Source organism: Uranotaenia lowii, chromosome 3 (assembly GCF_029784155.1).
Source record: "Uranotaenia lowii strain MFRU-FL chromosome 3, ASM2978415v1, whole genome shotgun sequence".
Classification (NCBI taxonomy): Eukaryota; Metazoa; Arthropoda; class Insecta; order Diptera; family Culicidae; genus Uranotaenia; species Uranotaenia lowii.
Window position 1 is genome coordinate 255,172,777 of NC_073693.1, and position 24,273 is coordinate 255,197,049.

At 33.5% G+C, this 24,273-nt stretch overlaps 1 protein-coding gene across 1 annotated transcript in view; it reads left to right on the forward strand.

Annotated features, from left to right (window-relative positions):
* Nucleotides 1-2,333: 2,333 nt before the first annotated feature.
* The window catches only part of LOC129755038 (uncharacterized protein DDB_G0283357), a 175,719-nt gene continuing 153,779 nt past the window's right edge, over nucleotides 2,334-24,273 (forward strand). The window contains exon 1 of the mRNA XM_055751337.1: nucleotides 2,334-2,748. Within this exon, the coding sequence (XP_055607312.1) occupies nucleotides 2,509-2,748 (240 nt within the window). The 5' untranslated portion in view covers nucleotides 2,334-2,508. The remainder of the gene's footprint in view (nucleotides 2,749-24,273) is intronic.

The following is a 24,273-nucleotide window of genomic DNA, read 5'->3' on the forward strand; positions in this document are numbered from 1 at the left end:
TTGAAAAAACAATTTTTTTTGCTTCATTCAAAGATTTTAAAGACCCTTACATTCAGTTTCTATTTTCGTTGAAGGCTTGAAATCCATTTTTTTCCGTTATTTTTTTCAAAATTTCAAATATTTATTTGTTTTAACAATACCCAGCATAATTCTAGAACAATCCACGGAACATTATGTCCCTGGAGGTTTAGCCGATTCCGGGGTATCGTTTCACTTCCCAGTGATTCTCCCATCCAGATAGTGTTTTGCGGCTAGAACAAGGCAGGGGTAGGCAAACCCATAGCTGCATCCAGTTAATCTGCATGCATGCATGCGAACAACACCATCAGTAGAAAGAAATAAAAAAAGAACGAGTAAATTGTACAACATGAACAATTGCGAAAAGTCGCACACTCCATGTTCGCAGCCATGTAATTAAAATTGTCAGCAGCAACAAGGCGCAGTGCTGTGTGTGGAATATAATTCGAAAACGATGTAATCATGTAATGTTTTCGGTCATTCTCTCGATTCCCCCCCTTCATGAACTTCAACAACCAGGGACTGATCCGAAAGATCCGGAGAATCTCTACTGGGTTGATGTTCCGGGGTAAAATCAATACCATTCGATACTGTTTGGGAAACTGGAAGTAACTGAAGGAATAGAATTGGGTGCATATGGAGAGGTGGGTGTTTCATAAGGGTCACAACAAAAGCCTATCGGCTTGATTGCTGCACCCAGGTGCTACGATTGGCGACGCACCTCGGGATGTTGTCTACTTTCAAATATATCCTCCCTACGGCTGCCCACCCAGGTTAACTGGGTGCTATAATTGTGGAATCGCAAAAAGGGAGCAAACTAGCCCTGGGAAACGACGACGTCGACGACGCGAAATCCACTCAGAGAAATATTATTTGTTAACGTTTTTGTTTGTTAATACCCCGTTTTCCCCGGACATGAGTGCAACATTTAAATGCACTTTTCGTGTTCTGCTTTTCTGGAGCAGCGAAGTGGTTCCGGAGGGAATTGTCACATCGGATTGGGGAAAGCGAGGCTGTAGCAGCTCCTCTTCCATGACGACATTCTGGTTCAGAAAAATCATAACCCTGCAACAAAATGTAACCCACAGGTGAGGGAAAGTGAGTGTGTGTAAAAAATTACATTATCTCTTCCCCACCAACCGCTTTTGGAACTTCACAAACCTGAACATACCGAAAGGGAGGTGCACTATTTTTCCTGCAAATGGATTGCGATTAACATTTTTCGGGGGAAAGATCCCTGATCCCCGTTCGCTTTTTCCACCGTCCTTCTCAATTAACTACACTGAACTGGCAACATATGTTGTGCCCTTTGGTGTACCTCAAACTCTAGATGGTTAGTTGGTTCATTTTCGAGGGGGGGGGGGAACCACGTTGTCAACCACCGCTCCATAATCCACTCGATTGCATTTGCATTGGAGCCTCTAACCAAACATATGTGTGTAGGTTTATAATTCAAATGGAGCGGGGACCAACTGCCGGTGAAGGAGGAGGTAATCATTTTGTGGTTATCTGTACTGTCTTTTCCGGGGCACCCTGGCTGCCCTGTGGCGAAACTTTTCCCGAGGCCCGGTCTTTTGCGGTCCCCGGCTTGATCGGCATTGCATGGCACTCGGGCTGACCAGTAATGGAAATGATTGTTGTTGGCTATCGGGTTTTTATTGCAGTTAACGTGACAGTTGGTCCAATCAAATGAATTGAGTTGAGCACGTCACTTCAGTTTAAATTTGGATGATTTGGAACTAAAATGGAAATGTTATTGGCTGGCTATTGAAGTAAAGACCTTGGGAGAAGATCGGAGGTTTTAAGTCTTAGTTATAGTCCGGAACAAAGTTTCTTGAACTGGTTTTCAGATGTATGGTGACCCTTAGATAGATGATGATTTTCAAAGTCGATCCTAAAACACTTTTAAACTTAGAAATCAACCATTTTAATGGTGTGAAAAGTATTAGAGAAACATGAGATATCAAAAAAAGAAAGAACGTAAGCCGTAAATATCATGAATGTTTCGAATAAGATACAACGGCTGACCGACCGGACTTTAACCCGCGATTTCCGCATCAGTACAACGTTGCGTTAGCCAATTACACCACGGTGAACGTGGCGAAATAGGCTCCAGCATGCGTACATGTCGAGCTCCATTGGTCGACTGCTGATACTTCTATCGATAACCAAATGTAGATCTCGCATATTTTTCAACTCAAGTACTTGTGCTGAGATTCAGATTGCATGATCTTTAGTTGTCCCATCAATTCTTCAATCAATCTTTACAATTTACTAACTGACTTGTGTATTTTTTATCTCTTCTTTTCAGATTATAGTGCTTCAAAGTGTTCAACATTGAAGAATCCGCGAAAAGTCCGCTTTTTCCCGCACCACCCCCACTTCACAGCCAATTTTCCAAAGCTGGCTAACAACGGCAGGGTAACGATCCGGATCGGCACCTGGCCCCGTAGCTAGGCTAGGCGTGCTGTGGGTGCGTGGAAATTGTACATGTGGGAAATGTTGGATTCGGACCTAGAGTGTGGCGGCAACGAGTGCGGAGGACCGGGCCCTCCTCCCGAGTTTCGAATCCCTCCGCCCCCGCGGCCTCCCTTCCTGGCCGAGCTGGCCAACTGCAACGAAGATGGACCTGGCTCGGGGCTGATCGGTGGTCCGGTTGCCGCCCTCATGGGCCCTGGAGGGGCATTTCCGACGGCCGCCGACGGTGGAGACATGTGCGACGCCATTCCGGTGAGTACGATGATTGATATTGATGGCTGTAGCTACTGTTGGCTGATCTAATGATAATTGTGGCGCTCATCGAGGCACTTTGGAATCGATTAACTGGTAATGGCGTCGGGAGCCATTATTATAAACTATCGTTCCGATGGGTAAACAATCACAGTTCATTTGACAAAGAGCCTTTTCACGCTTGACAGATTTTAACGGTCGCCATATTAGAAACAATTTGGCAACCTTCCACCATAAACTCAAATTGTGATTATCGCAAATGCGTTGCTGCAGTCGAACGTCGCCGAAAATATTTCCCTTAAATATTGTCTAATTAGCAAACGACTGCAGTAATGAAATATGCATCAGCCAAGTTCTAAATTAATTAGACAGATTCCCATACACATCGAGTCTCATGCAACAGAACGCTGGCATTATTGCCAACTTCGGCATTATTCCGGCGCTATCCAAACAACGGACGAAGAACACCGCTAATGGTAGAACATAGACAAAAAAAACTGTTCCGTTTTATTCACTTTTGTTGCACCGAAAAGCAATCTAATTAAAACTTTCGTCAAGCAAACTATTCAATTATTCCCGGTGACTGCATAAAACTGCTCTCTCAACGCTGAAAGCTGACGGGCCACAGAAGTGTCGACTCAGGCAAAAAAGCCCTGCATAGCTCGGAGCTGAACACAAACGCATAGAACACAAAACACACATTCATAGAGAAAGCACCATAGCAGATATCCATAGAAGCCGGGCACTAAACTTTCTCCTGGATATATTTATTGTGTGAAAGTCCAGCATCAGTCGGGGAGTCACTTTTCCAAAATAGCTATCCTAGAGAGTCCTGTGTGGCAAGCGGGATATCCTGAATACTTTTTCAGCCAACCAGCCGGGGCTCTTGCTTGTGTACACATTCAGTTTAGGGTCCAGGGTTGCAAAGAAGCAGACAAATTATTGCTATTTAAAATTTATTAAAACATTAAGGCTTTGAAAAAGTTACCTGATATTTGCCCGATAAAAGTCTTTGAAGATTTTATGAAGAGATTAATCATCGTAATTCTTGTTTGTTACCTAATTTTATCGGCCTGATCGTTGAAGAGTGACGTCATTTTTATTAAAAAATACTTCTTAAGATTTAGAAATTTTATAGGTGGACAGAAAGTTAAAAGAAATGGAAGATGGTGAAAAAAGCGAGAAGAATTCAATAGAAGCATTACCATCTTATACCAAATTTTTGTTCAACACGGGCTTACTACAATGAATTGATAGATGCAGATAGAGTGTCATCTACTGCCCACAAATGTGTAGGCAATGGAATGGCTTTTTTCGTAAATTGGGAAATGTACTTTTGGAGTAGTGTTGATTACAGTGCGTGATTTGATCACATTTTTAGTTAAAAAATTAAATATTTATTTTGTTTTTTGTTATAATTTGGAATGTAGAATTTGATCGCTTAATGATCGCATATTTTTGAAAGCGCATCTCAAATCTTCATGGAAGTACATGGTTAATACGGTGATGAGGAGTCTAAAAAGGGCGGGGATACTTTTTATTTTAATGCGGATTAACGGTAATTGTTGATGATTAAATGAACATTTTTATTGAGAACCTGAAAGAATCCTTGCTAGAAAAGGATAGACGCGTGCCGAAAAAAAACTCTGTGTTTTTGATGAAAAAAATGTGGAATTCTGTTACGTTTTTCTAGGACACTCTTTTTATGAAGTTCGTTGGGAAATGAAATTGAAAATTACTTACTGTTTGAGAAAAAAATATCAATTATCATGTTTTCATTTTTTTCATGAATTTAAGTCAGAAAAAAATTAATTGTGACATAAAAATTTATTATTTTGGAAATATGTACAAAATATAGAAAAGCTTTGAATTCTATGAAAATTTGAAAAATTCTGTGATCTGTAGCACAGATTATGTGACAAAATTTTGCTCAAATTTTGTGAAAATGTGAATTTTTCTTGGATTTCGTCAATCTTTAATAGAAGGACAAATTCATTGTTTAGAAAAATAATGACCCAGATAAAAAAAACGTTAAAAACGGCATTACTATTTTGATCTACATGGCCCAAACCAATCGTGTGACCATACCCAAGCAACCAGAATTCACTTAAAAAGGTTCCATAGAAGCTTAATCAGCTCTCGTTTGTGTCTGAAGAGAATGCTCATCAGCCCAAAATTTAAGTTCTTAAAGCTACTTTCAAGTTCGTTTGGGTGGCTGTAGAGAACGCCATTCAGCTTCTAAGAGAATGTCAAGAAACTTCTACGCGCCGAAAAAAAAATCCGATTGACAGATTGCTCTGTCAACCACATGTCAGATTGCTAGGTTGCCGGTCTATCATGGTCTATCTCATTGATTTTAATTATATTGTTTTGATTACAAAAGCTGCTTACACGCCTAGAGAATTGAACCGCTGCTCTCTAGGTTGCAATGAAACTCACCAGCCTCTCGATCAATCCAGCAATAGTTAATTGCCACTGTAATGATAAGTATTTCAACTTAATGTCATTTGAGATGATTTACTGGGTTGGTCTAAAGAAGGTACCTTATTTCGTTCAAAGGACTTTCAGTACACAATAATCATAACAAAAATTCGCATCATCAAAAATTTATTCGAATATCTTAACATTTATAAGAAAAATTCGAAAAAATCTTGAATTCCATTTGTAAATATCAGTACAGATATAAACAAAACAAATACCATGACAAGAAATTGACAGACATTTTTGACATGTCGCTTAGAATTCCCATGTAGGTTCTTTAAAACACTTTCAAGTATCTTAACGGTGCGCTTTAGAATGTTACGCGAACGTTATCGACCTTCTTGAAAAACATTTTTGACATGTCGCTTAGATTTCCTATATAGGTTCTTTAAAACACCTTCAAGTATCTTAATGGTGCGTTTTGGAATGTTACGCGAACGTTATCGACCTTCTTGAAAGAAGTTCCATTAAATGCGCTTAGAAGTTCCGTTATCGATAGTTTAACCTTTCAAAGGGCGATGGAAGCTCCTGAGTAACTTTTACGCGACAAGAGTCACCTGAAGTTCCCGTAAAACGTTTTTTCAGCCAAATGTGAACTTCGGAGTTCCATCTTTAAACGCGACTTTTGGTTGCTTGGGTACTTACCCTTAAAATGAATCCTATTGAAAGTGAGTGGACGTTTTTGAAGGAAAAGGTAAACAAAAATATCCGTGAAGTGTGCAATTCAATAAACTGATTGACTGCTGAGTTACGAAGAGAAAAAAATTTAAATTTTTATTAAGAAAATGATTTTTAAGTTACCAGATTTCTAACAAATTCATTGAAATTTCAAATGATTTTGAAAAAATGAAAATAGGTATTACGTTTTTGAGATTGAAACGATGCACGGATTTTGTTTTTGTGCCGGTCACTGTATATTCCAAAAACCGGATCAAATATTTGCATTATTACACATTAAATAACATTTATGTTTACCAAAAATTCAAAGTGAAATCACAATTTCAAATTTCAGTCTAAAAATCAACAGACATCAGCTAAATTCACTTTTCCGAAGTTCGAAGAGTTTCAGCATTGATTTCGACTGTTTTGAAGCTGCCGAATTGAAATATGCAATAAGTTTTTTTCGGGCAGCGCTATTTGTTATGAACCAAAGGATTAGGAAATGTCTGTTCAAAAAAATTTTCATTTTTTGTAAATCAGTAAAGTCTTACTTAAATATATCTATCAACGGGTTGAAGCCTCCAACACATTTCTCGATTTATTTTTGTTTAAATCCATTTATTTTCTGCATTTTTATATAAGTCTACAGTTTTGTCAAAAATCTTGGACAAATAACGTTATTGAGTTTTACCTGCTTTCAAAAAATAATCCTTGAATCCCAGAAACAAGAGCTAATTAAGAAATATCTAATTGCCTATTTGGATTCTAATGCACAAAATAAGTCAAAATCAACGTCGTTGCTCTTGAAATCTCCGAGACATATAAATATTGTTGCCTTGTATAATAATTAAGATCCTGATCCTGAGTCTTAAACAGAGATTTATAATTTAAAAAGGGCTGCCTAAAAAAATTTTGTGTTTTTGAGAAAAAATTCTGACTTTCTGTGAATTTACCCAAAAATTCTGTGATGGTTTTCTGTGATGCTGTTTCCTTCTATTTTATTGAAATCTCATGTTAAATTGGGTCTTTTTAACATTTATTCGGGGAAAATCAACTTACATTACCAGTTTTATCATACTTTTCTTATTCAAGTTAAAAAAAATTATAGTTATATTGGTAAAAAAATATAATTTTGCAAAACCATTCAAATCAAAAAAAAATCTGTGAAATCTGTGAATATTTCAAAATTCTATGTTCTATGACACAGATTCTGTGATGAAAATTTGATCAAAATTCGGTGAAATTAAAGATTTTTCTGTGATTTCGGCAACCTTGCTCCTAACCAATATATCTCTCTTGTTTCCCAACCGATTTTTACAAAATTTATTGTTTTGAAAACCTCGTTATGTAACTCAATTATGCTTTTCAGACAATATCCAGCTAAAACACAGCAGTTTTCCGTTATTCAAGGTCTAGAAATAAAACCGAAAAACATGATTCGGAAATAAGACTGTAGATCAGCTACGAACTGCAAAAAAATCACTTAGCTTCAAAGTAATGTATAGTTAGAAGCTAAACGTTGCACATGAAGATTTTTTTTTCTATCATGACCACGTAAAATGTAAAAAAGTGGTGAAAAAAAGGTACATTTTAATCAATGAATCGTCAATCGTTGCTTAAGTCACACCAGATAAATTTTGAAAACAGAATTGAGAGTTTATTTAATTTTTCACATTTTTGGGCTTTTAAAATTTTTGATTTTTTAAATTCAACGCACTAAATTTTTAACAAATTTTTAACGGTAGTGTTTATTCGATCTTTTTGTCAATTTGGAATATCTCGGATTTTCTAAGACTAAGATTAAATTTCGGGAATATTAACGCGAGATTTCCGTAATAAACCGGTAATTAATATGAAATTTCCTTTCTGGTAAATTTTTTTTTTATGAAAATCTTACGTGAATTTATTCTAGTCCAAAATTGAATTTAAATGCAACAAAATCTGAGACATTGCGAATTTATAAAAATTCTAAAGCAAGCTTCCTTCGAAAAATTTTCATAAATTCTGTGTTTCATTTTTTTATCTAAAGATGCATACGTCAACTTTTTTATCTTCATTTCTATATTTAACTGGTGTGACTTAAACAACTTTGACGGTTCATTGATTAAAAAGTACAGTTTTGACACCAGTAAAAAAAAATCCTTATTTGCAACGTATATCTTCTAAATTTAGCTTTCTAGGACACAAAATGAAATTTTTTCTTAACATTCCGTAGCTGGTCTACAGTTTTTTGGAAGCATGTATTTAAGTTTTTTTTTTACTAAGACTTTGAAAAACTAAAAACTCAAGTGTTTTAAGTGATTAATGTCTGAGAACTTTAAGCGACTTTAAGCGAGGAGTGTCAAATGGACACTCAAGGTCTGATTAGGGAGTTTTTTTTCTTTCAGGGTGCGTCCATAAAATAGCAATGATGCACCAAACTTCCAATTGTGTCATATTGACACTCAAGAGCGGAGAAGGATTAAAAATCAGCAGAACTGATTACGGAGTAGACCGAGCAAAAAAAAAAAGAAAATCCAACAAAATTCACATTAAGCTTTTTCAAAAACTTATTCCTTGAAATTGGGAGATTTTACGAAAGCCTTAAAAGGTTTTCCCTATTACGGACATCTATCTGAATGCTCATTTCTCTGCGTTTCCAACGGAAACTTCCCATGGAGACGAGTTCAGTAGTAAAAATCGAAACAATAAATAAATTAAAAAAATAAATCGAAAGACTTTACGAATTCAATCGAGGAGTTCCTGATGTTTTCGATTTTGATTTTTTAAGGATCCAAGATCAGCTTTCAGAGTCAGGCTTTTTGATTAGCATCCGGAATCAAAGTCTTGGATCAGGTAGCGGAGGAATCGAACTCATTTTTTACTTCAAGAATTGAGGGTCTCAGAGGCAAAGGGGTATAAGTGACAAAATGGTCGATTTTGAGTTAATGATGCCAAACGATTTTTCACATTTCAAACTGTTTTTGTTGATTTTTACGGATTTTTAGAATTTTGTTTACATACTCTTACATTCGATAGAAAAATACAAATTCTCTAAAAATGTATGGAAAATCGAAAACACAACAATTTAAAAGCGTGTTTACTCGAAATATGCTTTTAAGCACTTATACCCCTTTGGCTCCAAGGGCCTCAATTGGAATCCATGATCAGGATTTAATTTCCAGAATTAGGACACTGAATTTAGGATCAAGATCTTCAAAACCTGAAATGTGGATCAGAATATGGATGCAGTTTCAGAATCCGGGATCAGGATCAGGTTTAGAGTTCAGGATTAGTATCAAGATTTAGATCCAACAGTACAATTCAATTCAAAATTTGCGATTGATAATGAGATCAGGATTCAAGATTCAATGGGCATCAGAATCAGGGATGGATTCCAGGAGCAATATCCAGTATCAGGATTCTGGTCCAAGATCAGAATCTGGGATAAGCATTCATAATTAGTAGAGAGATTGTGATAATCAACCTTATTGTTCCAAGTTCCGCGATTTGGAACTATGTCCAGTATCCGGAGTCAGAAATCAAATTAGCGCCTGGATGCAAGATCAGAATCTAGAATCAGAGTCCACTGAAAGGATTATGATCCTATTCTTAGGATCCAAATTAAGGATCAGAGAACAGAAAATACTGATCTAGTTTTGAATCAGAGTTTGTGTTAGGTGTAAGATTCTGGAATGAAATCAAAATCGAGATTTAGTTCCCGGACAGGATCAGCATAAATTAAAATCCAGTTCGATTAAGTCAAATTGCAGTGGAGTAATGGGTGCATACCAGTTCCTTCTTTTTGGGTACACAATTTTTGCAACCCTGATTTCCTTCCACAAAATCTAGCGGAACAGCTCGGGAAACCAAGTCCGAAAGTGAATGGTAAAATTTTCCTCGCTCGGAAACGCTTTTTCGTGAGGGGGACAAGATGGGAAAATTCCTCGGAATCCTCATTTCACATCCGCGGCTCATATGATACTGATCCAACTACTCCACCTGTAGTGGGTAGGACGTAAAAGTCCTGACGATTTTGACAACAACCTGGAGAACGTCACACCTCCAGCAGGTATCAACACACACACATTCCGAAAGGTTAGCTCACAAATGGGTAAGTGAATGGTTAAGCGTGGGTGGATTGCAAGGGGGGTGACGAGTGACAAAACTGTTCCACGTTCCAACTTAGTTGTTGGAAGCTTTCGCAAGCGAAAAAGTGGTGGAATACCTTCCCTAACACTAACAGTAGCTCGTTGGAGCAACTTTTGGCAGTGCGGTAAACACTTGAGTGATTTAAAATTAACCTGAGTTGAAAGTTTATCAAATCAGTTCCACCGGTTTCGTTGACATTAGCTGAAGGTTGTCGTCGCACCGCAGGTTCTATTAATTAAAACTTGCCTTCGTATCAATAATGGATGAAGTCGAAGGGATTTTGAACATATTCAGATGGACCTTAAAATTTTGAGAATATGATACTGCCAATTTTGCAATCCGACAATCTTGGATCTTGACGATATGACAATCTGACAATCTGAAAATATAATAATTAACCTAATATAAGCTTGCCAGATTGAGCAGATTTATCCGGGTTAGCCCGATTTAATCTAAAATCCAAAATTTTGGGATAAAATTTATGAAAAAAGCAGATTTTTAACACACACTTAACAACACACTTAACTGTTTCTGTTTTCTTAGAAAAAAAAATAGTACAGTGATTTTAACCTTGACCTACAGCCAATTACGTAAATAAAAAAAAAACAATCGCTACAGGTTGAAACCACCAGTTCTGATAAAAATCGATGTGAGGAAGAATGTAAGCGAAAAAAAAACTAAAATGTAGAACACTCCTGAAATGATAATGGCCTGATATTGGGGCAAAAATCCAAACAACCTCGATCCATCCATTAGTGACTGACTCTCGATTCGACAACACATCCCACGTTCGAAGGGAGCTAAAATAGATAGCAACAACGGAAAAAACCCCAACTAACAGCAAAAGTCGATCCGAACTGAAAACGTCCCACCAAGGAAAAAGCTTTTAAATTGCATCCTCCTTCCGGGCCGGGGGTCGTCGGTCGTGCTTTTTCCATCTTCCGGTCCTAAAATCAGGGACAAAACTACCACAGCAGCGCAGCGGCCATTGCAAAAACACATAAAGGGGGAGGGAAAACACGGAAGTATGCTCCAAAAAATCGGGCACTAAAACGCCCGGGTCACATCCTCACGTCCACTCTCGTTTCCGGATTCCCCATTAGTTGTTTAGTAGAAGAAGGAGGTTAGCCATCACATATTGTTTTCAGTAGCCCCCTTAAACGAACTGGGCCCCCCCTCAGGGGAGCGGAAAATGTCCAGTTCCGGTTCTGTCAGCTTTTTGGTAATAAAATAATTATGGTAAAAATCCTTTTCGGAGGGTGTTGGAGGCTCATGTTTCCCCTTTCCCAAATTTTATAAGTTTTTTTTTGTTTGTGAAGCAGAAAAAGTTGGGGTGTTGTTTTTTTATGAGAAGTTGAAACAATAACGACAGCAGAACAAAGAAAAAAAAACTATTCCACTTCTGTTTGACACGAAAGGACAACAATAATGATGGCGGTAACGATTCTGGGTGTGATGTGAATCAAGGAAATTGAACGGAAAATGGCCGAATGACACTATTTCCGTTTGCTGGAACTGGACAAGTGGAAGAAAGCCATAATCGTATCTTTCTTCTTAGGACAAGATCGTTATGGTTAGTGGTCGAATGGTTTGGAATCATGGAAACCAATAGAAATGATCCTTATCATCTGAAGAGTCAGCAGTGTCTTAAGATCTTGAAATGTCCTAAGAACCCTAAGAGTTGTAAGAGTCTTTGAAATCTTTAAAATTTTTGAATTTTCAACAATCATTCCAAACTTGGGAGTCTGAAAAAACATTTATTGGTCTTCATATTCAAGAATTCTTGGGCGCATAAAAATGCTTAAAAATCTAACAATTCATAAGAGTTGGCTTTCCACAGCCTTGAGATACTAAATAATTTCAAAAGTCTCGGTTTGGTTTGCTGAAATAAAACAAAACCTTAAAAGTATTTTAAGAATCGAGGATTTTCAGCAGCTTAAGGATTCTTAAAAACTCAAGAAGCCTGAGTCTTTACACTAGCCTTATACGTATCTTCAGGTCATAAATTTTAAGAAAAGAGAATTTTATGGATCTTGAAGCAATTAAAATATCAAATCATTCGAAAGATTTCGGAGTGATAGAAATCGATAAAAACAGTCCTAATAATCGTAAAAATAACGACCCGAAGAAAAAAGTTTGGTATTTCCAACAATAATCCACTTATCCACTTCAATTATATATCTGACTGATTCTCAACCAACTATCATTATAAAAATGTCCATAATACATAAAAAAGACAATCTGATTGATTTCGTTTATTCAACAATATATATAATACATTCAACTATAGTTGTATGATTGGTTTTGTGCATTCAACTATTAATTTAATAATTCAACTATAATGTACGATTTATGTCATACATTCAACAATAATTATAGTAGATTCAACTTTAAAAACATGATTGATTTGATTGTAAATATGATAGATTCAACTATATAAGTATGATAGAATTAACTATAAATATGATAGATACAGCTGTAAGTATATGATTGATTTAATTATAAACATGATAGATTCAACTATAATAATATTATAGATTAAATTACAAATTTGATAAATTCAATTTTAATTCTATGATTAATTCAATGAGGCCAATAATAAACATCTAAAATTTAAATTTTGTTTATATTGTAAGTTTTCATATCTGATGATGATATTTTTTTCGAATAAATTGATGGCCACGTTTTATTTTCTTTCAATTTATTATTTCAGCATTTTGCATCTATTTTGTTTAAGCCGCCACGTTGCTAGAAAAGCTGACCATAAATCCCGATATCCAAGTACTAGTTCCTCTGCTCTTGTTCTTTTTGCATCTTGATGCATGGTTGCCCAGCAAATTGTGCGACTTAACAAATCGGTCACCGAAGACGTCCTAAAAAATCCGTGCTTCAGTACCCGGCGAAGATTGACCTTTTGGGGGGGGGGGGAAATTCACTCAATATTATACCATCAATGTATCATAAGCTGACTTACGAATACTAGTTTTCTGTGGGATTCTACCAGGATCACGTCAAGGAACATCGAGACCCACGACGATTATGCGGGCAGCCGGAGTAGGTGTCCCTTTCCCAATTCCAGGAAATGTTGGCATACTACCCGACCGCTGCCAGGATCTGGTAGAGGACAATCTTTCCCCATCGCCGGAGAGCGCTTGTGCTTTGCCACCGACGTCAGGAACTGCCGGCTGTGCCCTGAAAACAGCACTACGATTATTGCAGTGAACTTGCTGGTGAATATGGATGAACACTGTAGTATTCAAGTACCACAGAATCAATCATAAAAATATAGTCAAATATACTATATTTATAGTTCAATACCAAGAATCAATCATACATTTGTATTTGAATCTATCATATATACGGTTGAATTATTTATACCACCACAGTTGAATCTATCATATTTATAGTTAAATGTCAGAGGTCAACCGGAAATGTATAGTTGAATTTATGATATTTATAGTTGAATGTCTAAAATCAATCATACAAATGTAGTTGAATTTATCATATTTACAGTTGAATCAAGTATACCACTACAATTTAATCTATCGTATTTATAATTGAATGACAGACGTCAACCAGGAATGTATAGTTGAATCTTTTTTATTTATAATTGAATGCCTGAAATCAATCATACAAATGTAGTTGAATCTATCATATTATAAATTGAATCAATTACAGTTGATTCCATTATTTTTATAGTTGATTGCATAAAATCAATCATCAGTTTGCAGTTGAGTCTACTATATTTATAGTTGGATGCGAAAAAACTTAACTATGCTTTGGTGATTGGTATAATCAGCTGAAATAATTAGAATATCTGTGGTCGTTTTTCTCCGTAAAATGTCTTAAGAGCTTTTTTCCTTAAAAAACTAGATGTTCTCAGAAGTCTTAAGTGTTGTAAGATTTTTTTAACACCCTATCGTCTCATGAAACTAAAAAAAATTAAGAATTTGAGAGGGATCTTGAAAACTGAAGAAGCCAAAGAGTTTCTGGAGTATTTTTTTTTTAATTTCAGGAGTCTTAGGACTAGATATAAGTGTGCCTTTAAATCCATGGAAGTTTAAAGAAACAAACTAATTGAAAGGACTCTAAGACATTTTAGCCTAATTAAAGTTCCTTTAAACTTAGGAGTGATAAGTACTTTGAGGGTTTCAAGATTCTTTAGACTACGAAGACTCTTCAGTTAAGGGTCATCATAGTCTGAAAAGCCTAAAAGGTCTTAAAATTCTTGAGTTATTTAAATCTTTTATATATCTCAATAGGCTTAAAACATTCAAATGTTTTCAGATCCTTGTTTACTACGTTACGAAAATCATACTACAAAGAATGTTAAATTGTCGAAGCAATTTCAAATTTTTTTTTTGGCAAATACTTCTATTTTTTTCTAAAAGAGATTTTCCAAAGCTTTAAAAATTACGAAGTGTCCTAGAACCTCTTCACTGGAGCAAAGTCTCAACTATCCATAATAGTAATGTTTTCCCCCTAACAAAAACGATTACAGTTTACTGTGTAAGCAGCCGGAATCGGCACAGTGAAACATTTTTTCATCCTCTTCCCAAATATGTAAATGTAAGAAGAGTCATTTCCGATCGAAAAACCACTTATCAACCTACAGTGCAAGTGCAGCACAGGAAAAATCACACCCATCCAACCAGAAACGAGTTTAAAAAAGACTCTCACCACCCAAATATCCCACCGTTTTCCAGCCGAAAACGACACAAAAAAAGGCTCCATCCTCGTTTGTAGGATCCCCGAAAACTAGAAGAGTTTTTCCGTTTTTAGCGCACCGCAGCATCATCAGCCAAACGCCCACCGAAAAAGCAACGAAAAAAAAAAAACCCGTAGCCCGAACTCAAAATCCATTAACTGCACTATAAATGTCGAATAAAATTAAGCTTTATTCGTGGTGCTGCTACTCGGGTCTGATGATGCTAGAACGATGCCGGTTGCCTACCGTTAGGGGCCACTCGATGCCACCGGAATGACTTCCAACGCTGTGCTTCTTCTGCTGAGACCCATTTTGTTGGAACATTTTACGACTTCTTTTCGGGTTTGCTATTTCTTTTTTCTGCTCTCTGGTGGGCTCGAGAGAACTTGGTTGGGTTTTTGTTTTTCGTGTTTTTATAACACGATATCGAAGATTTTGTGTGTTGTTTTTTTTAGTAGTGATTTCGTTCGGTTTTTGTGATGCTGCTATTGTTGAAACATCTCCAGCAATGTTTTGGGCGCTCCCAAGATCCCATCCAACTTGCTTTTTTACTGACCCTTACCCACAAGAATCACAAGAACGTGCTTAATTTTTGTCTCGTAAAACTGCTTGCTTTAGTATTATGGCAAACCTGTAGCCGGTGTCGTTTTGTTGCCAAATTAATGTCAAGGTACGAATTTTTGTTCGTATTTTGAAAAAAAAAAAACTTCATAGAACCTTGACTACTTAAACCCATCAGCAGTTTTGTTTTTTTCTTCAGTTACCCAATTATAATTTCTTTATCCAAAATCAAATCTCACTTGAATATTGTTTTGCTTAGGCAAACACACTTCAGAATTTTAATTTCGCCCTTCTAGCAGTTTTTTTTTTCCAAGAACCCATTTCAACCGATGATGATAACCCCCTCAAAAGTAGAATAACCGTAGAAAAAAACATCCAACTTCACATCCAACTCAAATATTGACCAAGCGAATTTCGTCGTCACAAACGTTTAATCAAGGAAAATTTTTCGTCGGGAACAAATACACAACTTTGCCAAAGCTCAACTACCGACTTTTTTTCTTCTTCATTCTTCTCATTTGTTTTCATAAAACACGAAAGGAGAAAAATGGCGCCGTTGTCCTCCCTGCCTATTTTGGGACCCTCCTCGTTCCTTTTTTACCGGGGTTGTAAAATTGGTGGAAACATTGTAATAAGAAAAAGTGCCCTCTTTCCCCCGCTTTTAGTCCTTTCGAGTGCTGCGCGAGTAAAATCGAGGCGAAAAAAAGTGGCGATGGCCTGGTAAATTAAATACTAAACTGAAGACCGGAAGCTCCGGGGGAAACTATCATCAAAAAGTTGATAACAAGGACCTTTGCTAGCCCTTTTTTTTGATGAAATTTCTTTCTTTCTTTGTGCGAGATCATTAGTGAGTATTAGGCGAGAAGGAGATGAGTCAGTTGGAGTTATTACGTGGAACTTTTTTTTGCTTTATTATTCGTCTTTTTTAGATAATTGGATTTCGATTACTTTAAATTTTTGACACTTTAAGTTCGTTGTTCTCAAACTTAAACATTTGATTTTCCTTCAATTTAGTCCTTTTCTGTGAACAGTTGAAAACATTTAAAAACGCATGAAAAACATTCTGGAAGACACAAAACATCAAAATCTCATTAGACCAATAAGCAAAAAAAAAGATTCTTAATATTAAAAATACATTTCACCGACTCAGAAGTTGAAAAAACAAAAAAAAATTCAACAGTCTCAGAAGTTAAAAAAAGATAAAAAGATTCAAGAGACTTAAAAGACTCAAAAGACTCAAATGACTCGAAAGTCTCAAAATGACTCAAAATTTTGCAGAGACTCAAAATTTTGCAAAGACTCAATAGACTCAAAAGACTCAAAAGACTCAAAAGACTCAAAAGACTTAAAAGACACGAAAGACTCAAAAGACTCAAAAGACTCAAAATACTCAATAGACTCAAAAGACTCAAAAGACTCAAAAGACTCAAAAGACTCAAAAGACTCAAAAGACTCAAAAGACTCAAAAGACTCAAAAGACTCAAAAGACTCAAAAGACTCAAAAGACTCAAAAGACTCAAAAGACTCAAAAGACTCAAAAGATTCAAAAGACTTAAAAGACTCAAAAGACTCAAAAGACTCAAAAGACTCAAAAGACTCAAAAGACTCAAAAGACTCAAAAGACTCAAAAGACTCGAAAGACACAAAAGACTCAATAGTCGCAAAAGACTCAAATTACTCAAAAGACTCGAAAGACATAAAAGTCTGACTCAAATGACTAAAATGATTCAAAAGACTCAAAAGACTCAAAAGACTCAAAAGACTCAAAAGACTCAAAAGACTCAAAAGACTCAAAAGACTCAAACGACTCGAAAGACTCAAAAGATTCAAAAGACTCAAAGACTCAAAAGACTCAAAAGACTCAAAACACTCAAAGGACTCAAAAGACTCAAAAGACTCAAAAGACTCAAAAGACTCGAAAGACTCAAAAGATTTAAAAGACTCAAAAAACTCAAAAGACTTAAAAGACTCAAAAAACTCAAAAGACTCGAAAGACTCAAAAGACTCAAAAGACTCAAAAGATTCAAAAGACTCAAAAGACTCAAAAGACTCAAAAGACTCAAAAGATTCAAAAGACTCAAAAGACTCAAAAGACTCAAAAGACTCCAAAGACTCAAAAGACTCAAAAGACTCAAAAGACTCAAAAGACACAAACGATTTTGAATCGACTCAAAAAATACAAAATACTCCAAAGACTTTTGAAACGACTCAAAAAATACAAAATACTCCAAAGACTCAACAGACTCAAAAAATTCAAAAGACTCAAAAGACTCAAAAGACTCAAAAGACTCAAAAGACTCAAAAGACTCAAAAGACTCAAAAGACTCAAAAGACTCAAAAGACTCAAAAGACTCAAAAGACTCAAAAGACTCAAAAGACTCAAAAGACTCAAAAGACTCAAAGGACTCAAGAGACTCAAAAGACTCAAAAAACTCACAAAAGATTCAAAAGTCTTAAAAGACTCAAACTTTTTAAAATTTTGAAACTTTAAGAATTTTTAAGAATTTTGAAGCTTCTAAGACTTTAAACACTTTAAGACTTTTAGGACTTTAAGGATTTTAAAAACTTGAAAAACTTCTAAGACTTTTAAAATTTTTACGACTCTTCAGACTTTGGAGATTATTAAGACATCAAAAACTTTTAAGACTTTCTAGACTTTGAGGACTTTTAGGACTCTTAAGACATTAAAAACTCCTAAGACTTTTAAGACTTCAGAGACTTTTAAGACTTTTAAGATTTTTAAGACTTTTAATACTTTTAAGACTTTCAAAATTTTTAAGACTGTAAAGACTTTTAAGTCTTTTAGGGCTCTCAAGACTTTTAAGGCTTTCAAGACTTTCAAGACTTTTTAGACTTTTAAGACTTTTAAGACTTTAAAGACTTTTAAGACTTTTAAGACTTTTAAGACTTTTAAGACTTTTAAGACTTTATAGATTTTAAAGAGGACTTTTGTGACTTTTAAGACTTTTAAGACATTGAAGACTTTTAAGACTTTTTAGACTTTTTAGACTTTTAAGACTTTTAAGACTTTTAAGACTTTTAAGACTTTTAAGACTTTTAAGACTTTTAAGACTTTTAAGACTTTTAAGACTTTTAAGACTTTTAAGACTTTTAAGACTTTAAAGACTTTTAAGACTTTTAAGACTTTTAAGACTTTTAAGACTTTTAAGACTTTTAAGACTTTTAAGACTTTGAAGACTTTTCAGACTTTTTGAACTTTTAAGACTTTAAAGATTTTCAAGACTTTGAGGACTTTTAAGACTTTAAAAACATTTAAAAATTTTAAAAATTTTAAGACTTTTAAGACTTTTAAGACTTTTAAGACTTTTAAGACTTTTAAGACGTTTAAGACTTTTAAAACTTTTAAGACTTTTAAGACTTTAAAGACTTTAAAGACTTTTAAGACTGTTAAGATTTTTAAGACTTTTAAGACTTTTAAGACTTTTAAGGCTTTTAAAACTTTAAAGACTTTTAAGACTACTAAGACTTTTAAGACTTTTAAGACTTAAACAATTTTTTAAACTTTTAAGTCTTTTAAGACCTTTAAAGTTTTTGAGACTTTAATGACTTTAAGACTTTTAAAACTTTTAAGACTTTCAAGACTTTTAAGACTTCAAAGACTTTAAAGACATTTAAGACTATTAAGGGTTTAAGACTTTCTAGAGTTTTATGACTATTAAGACTTCTAAGACTTTTAAAAGTTTTAAGACTTTGAAGACTTTAAAGAATTTTAAGACTTTTAAGACTTTCAAGACTTTTAAAACTTCGAAAACTTTTAAGAATTTTTGAGATTTTTTAGACTTTTAAGACATTTAAGACTTTTAAGACTTTTAAGACTTTTAAGACTTTTAAGACTTTTAAGACTTTTAAGACTTTTAAGACTTTTAAGACTTTAAAGACTTTTAAGACTTTTAAGACTTCTAAGACTTTCAAGACTTTAAGACTTTTAAGACTTTTAAGACTTATAAGACTTTAAGTACTTGTAAGACTTTTAAGACTTTTAAAACTTTTAAGACTTTTAAGATTTTCAATACTTTTAAGACTTTTCAGACCATTAAGACATATAAGACTTTTAAAACTTTAAAATTTTTAAGACTTTTAAGACTTTTAAATCTTTCAAGACTTTTAAGACTTTAAGGACTTTTAAGACTTCAAAGATTTTCAAGACTTTCAAGACTTTTAAGGCTTTCAGGACTATTAAGACTTTCAAGGCTTTTAAAGTTTTAAGGCTTTTAAGATTTTTAAGACTTTTAAGACTTTCAAGACTTTTAAGACTTTAAAGACTTTTAAGACTTTTAAGACTTTTAAGACTTTTAAGACTTTTAAGACTTTTAAGACTTTTAAGACTTTTAAGACTTTTAAGACTTTTAAGACTTTTAAGACTTTTAAGACTTTTAAGACTTTCAAGACTTTTATGACTTTTAAGACTTTTATGACTTTTAAGACTTTTAAAACTTTTTAGACTGTTAAGACTTTTAAGACTTTTAAGACTTTTAGGACTTTCAAGACTTTTAAGACTTTAAAAACTTTTGAGACTTTTAAGAATTGTAAGACTTTCAAGACTTTTAAGACTTTTAAAACTTTAAAGACTTTTTAGACTTTTAAGACTTTAAAGACTTTAAAGAATTTAAAGACTTTAAAGACTTTAAAAACTTTAAAGAATTTAAAGACTTTAAAGACTTTAAATACTTTAAAGACTTTAAAGACTTTAAAGACTTTAAAGACTTTAAAGACTTTAAAGACTTTAAAGACTTTAAAGACTTTAAAGACTTTAAAGACTTTAAAGACTTTAAAGACTTTAAAGACTTTAAAGACTTTAAAGACTTTAAAGACTTTAAAGACTTTAAAGACTTTAAAGACTCTAAAGACTTTAAAGACTTTAAAGACTTTAAAGACTTTAAAGACTTTAAAGACTTTAAAGACTTTAAAGACTTTAAAGACTTTAAAGACTTTAAAGACTTTAAAGACTTTAAAGACTTTAAAGACTTTAAAGACTTTAAAGACTTTAAAGACTTTAAAGACTTTAAAGACTTTAAAGACTTTAAAGACTTTAAAGACTTTCAAGACTTTCAAGACTTTTAAGACTTTAAAGACTTTAAAGACTTTAAAGACTTTAAAGACTTTAAAGACTTTAAAGACTTTATAGACTTTAAAGACTTTAAAGACTTTAAAGACTTTAAAGACTTTAAAGACTTTAAAGACTTTAAAGACTTTAAAGACTTTAAAGACTTTAAAGACTTTAAAGACTTTAAAGACTATAAAGACTTTAGAGACTTTAAAGACTTTAAAGACTTTAAAGACTTTAAAGACTTTAAAGACTTTAAAGACTTTAAAGACTTTAAAGACTTTAAAGACTTTAAAGTCTTTAAAGACTTAAAAGACTTTAAAGACTTTAAAGACTTTAAAGATTTTAAAGACTTTAAAGACTTTTTAGACTTTAAAGACTTTAAAGACTTTAAAGACTTTAAAGACTTTAAAGACTTTAAAGACTTTAAAGACTTTAAAGACTTTAAAGACTTTAAAGACTTTAAAGACTTTAAAGTCTTTAAAAAAATAATGCTAATTTTTAGAGTTCAGTCAATAAAATATCAGATAGGAGAAGTTTGCACGATTAAATTTCCAAGAAAGATGTATCGAAAAATGAAGAAATGTGGTAATAATTTAGGGTTTCACTTGTTTCAGTTGAAAATGTCCATCCTATTAGGTATATGATCAAGAATAGGATTGAAAAAATTAGATCGCACTGGTCAAAAGTGTGTCCTGATCTTATCCTTCCACCCACTTTCCAAAACAAAATTTTTTGCTAGGATGCAGAGGTGACCTCGGTCCTAAAGCACAAATTTATTTCTTTCATCCCCTTCTCTTTCTTCCAATCTATCCATTGACTACTAGGACGTGGCCGGCGCCGTTATTGACGTCCAAAGAGAGAGCATCAGTTTTGTGCAGTGTGAATGAGTTGCTAGTCCCAAGCAACAAAATTTATGGCCTCGGTCAATCACGGAGTAGCAACCATTGGCGATGTGGAATTCATTCTACTGAGCCACGCCTGCGATCATGGTTTTCGAAATGTATTTGTTTAAAAAAGAGAGTCATACAATAATGTCATTAACTTAATATTAAAAGGAATAAACTCGTTCAGTGAAAATCATTTTGTAATAATTGATAATTAAGCATTTCGGGTTCAATGATTCAGGTGGATGTGAGTAGTCAATCAAGCTAAGCTAAGCTAAGCTAAAGACTTTAAAGTCTTTAAAAACTTTAGACTTCTAAGATCTTGAAGAATTTCAAGACTTTTAAGCCTTTTATTGCTTTCAAGACTTTTAAGATTTTTAAGTCTTTTAGGATGTTTAAGAAATTTTAGACTTTTAAGACTTTCAAAACTTTTAAGACTTTAAAGACTTTTAAGACTTTTAAGACTTTTAAGTCTTTTAAGACTTTTAAGACTTTTAAGACTTTTAAGACTTTTAAGACTTTTAAGACTTTTAAGACTTTTAAGAATTTCAAGACTTTTATGACTTTTAAGACTTTTATGACTTTCAAGACTTTTAAAACATTTTAGACTGTTAAGACTTTTAAGACTTTTAAGACTTTCAAGACTTTTAAGACTTCAAAAACTTTTGAGACTTTTAAGAATTGTAAGACTTTCAAGACTTTTAAGACTTTGAAAACTTTAAAGACGTTTTAGACTTTTAAGACTTTAAAGACTTTAAAGAATTTAAAGACTTTAAAGACTTTAAAGACTTTAAAGACTTTTTAGACTTTTAAGACTTTAAAGACTTTAAAGAATTTAAAGACTTTAAAGACTTTAAAGACTTTAAAGACTTTAAAGACTTTAAAGACTTTAAAGACTTTAAAGACTTTAAAGACATTAAAGACTTTAAAGACTTTAAAGACTTTAAAGACTTTATAGACTTTAAAGACTTTAAAGACTTTAAAGACTTTAAAGACTTTAAAGACTTTAAAGACTTTAAAGACTTTAAAGACTTTAAAGACTTTAAAGACTTTATAGACTTTAAAGGCTTTAAAGACTTAAAAAACTTTAGGACTACTAAGATCTTGAAGAATTTCAAGACTTTTAAGCCTTTTATTGCTTCCAAGACTTTTAAGATTTTTAAGTCTATTAGGATGTTTAAGAAAGTTTAGACTTTTATGACTTTTAAGACTTTTTGGGCTTTTGAAATTCTCAAGACTTTCAAGACTTTTATAAATTTCAAGAATTTTTTATTTTTTTACGACTGAGAAGATTTTGAAGACATATCAGACTGTTAAAACTTCTAGTCTTGAAATTCTTAAAAGTCTTAAAAGTTTTTTAAGTCTTAAAAGTCTTAAAAGTCTTTAAAGTCCAAAAAGTCTTAAATATCTTAAATGTTTTTAAAGACGTCTTTTAAGACTTTTTCGACTTTTAAGACTTTCAAGACTTTCAAGACTTTTAAAGCCTTAAAGAATTTTAAGAGTTTTATGTCTTTTAAGACTTTTAAGACTTTCAAAACCTTTAAAACTTTTAAGTATTTTAAGACTAGAAGTGATTTAAGAATTTTTTGTCAAAGTTTTTAAAACATTTTAAACTCTGAAGACGTTTAGGATTTTCAAGACTTTCAAGACTTCACAAACATTTGAGAATTTTTGGCTAAGACTGATTTTAGCATATGTTTTTATTAAACTTTTAAGATTGTTAAGATTTTAAGACATTTTTAACATTTGAGACTTTTGAAACTAATGGACTTTTAAAACTTTCAGAGTTGCTTGAAACTTCAAAACTTTTAAAGAATTTTAAAACGTTTTATACTTTTGGAGCTGCTTGGAATTTAAAAACTTTGCAAGAATATAAAGTCTCTTAACTTCAACGTATTAATAAACTTCTCAGACTTCTAAGGCTTTCAAGCGTTTTATAACTCTGATGTCTTAGCATTTTTGAAGCCAAAAAGTGGTAATTGAATAAAATCCTTAGAATACTAAGACTTTTTAATTTTTTAAATTTTCATGGAAATTTGAACTAACATTTCATGTAGCCACTAAAGTTTCTTTTAAAAAATTTCAAAGTTGTCTCAAGTTGTTGAGACTATTTAAATTCTTAAAATTTTGAACTCTTGTAAGATTCTTAAATGTTTGAAAATTTTTCGCACTTTAAGGCCTGCTTAGATTTTGAAGTATCTTGAAATTGTTTAATTTCTTTTCAAGAATGTAAGAGAAGCCGTAAAAAGTTCGTTCTTAAGATTTCAGAGTTTTTAAAATCTTTTTATCCCAAAACTTCAAAATCTATTTGGTTAATGGAGCATTAATAATATCGCAGTAAGTTAACCTTATTTCAAAGATTAAGAAATGTGTTGAAAAAATAGAAGATTGATTTGATTTTAAGAATAAATCTCAACTGTTTCAAAGTTTCAAAGCCTAGAAAACACTGGAAAAAAACAGTACATCTACTGTAAATACAAACTTTTTCAAAAAAAAAAAAATTCGAACAACCAAACGCTCTGGTAAATCTTAATTCTACTTGTCGTCCTAACTTTTCGGGGGAGCAAAACTCTTTGCCGGAGAACGAAACAAATCCCCACTGGATGGGGATATATCTTTTAATTAAAGATTTTTCTTCTCTTTTCGGTAGCTACACACATAAAATTCCCTCGAAAAAAAGCAAAACCCCTAGCGATTTTTAGAATTGGAACAATTTTTTCTTCATTCGTTAAGGGATGCGAGTATGAAAAATCACTTTTGGGACAAAGTTTTATCGTTTCTCCGGTAAGTTTTTCGGACGCTGCTCTGGAAATCAGTCGAAGTGAGAACAGAACACCAGCGAAAAAAACCCGAGAACAAGTACTGCAGCAGAACAAAAACTTAAACACCTTCTTCCCGAAGATGGCGAAGAAGAAGGTGTTGGTGTACGATGAGAGTGCATCTCCTGAGGACGCTTTCTGGTTCACGGATATCTGTGCGCCTTAAAGATGGTGGAACAGCGTTTTTTTTTTGTCTCCTCTATCGGTAAAGTT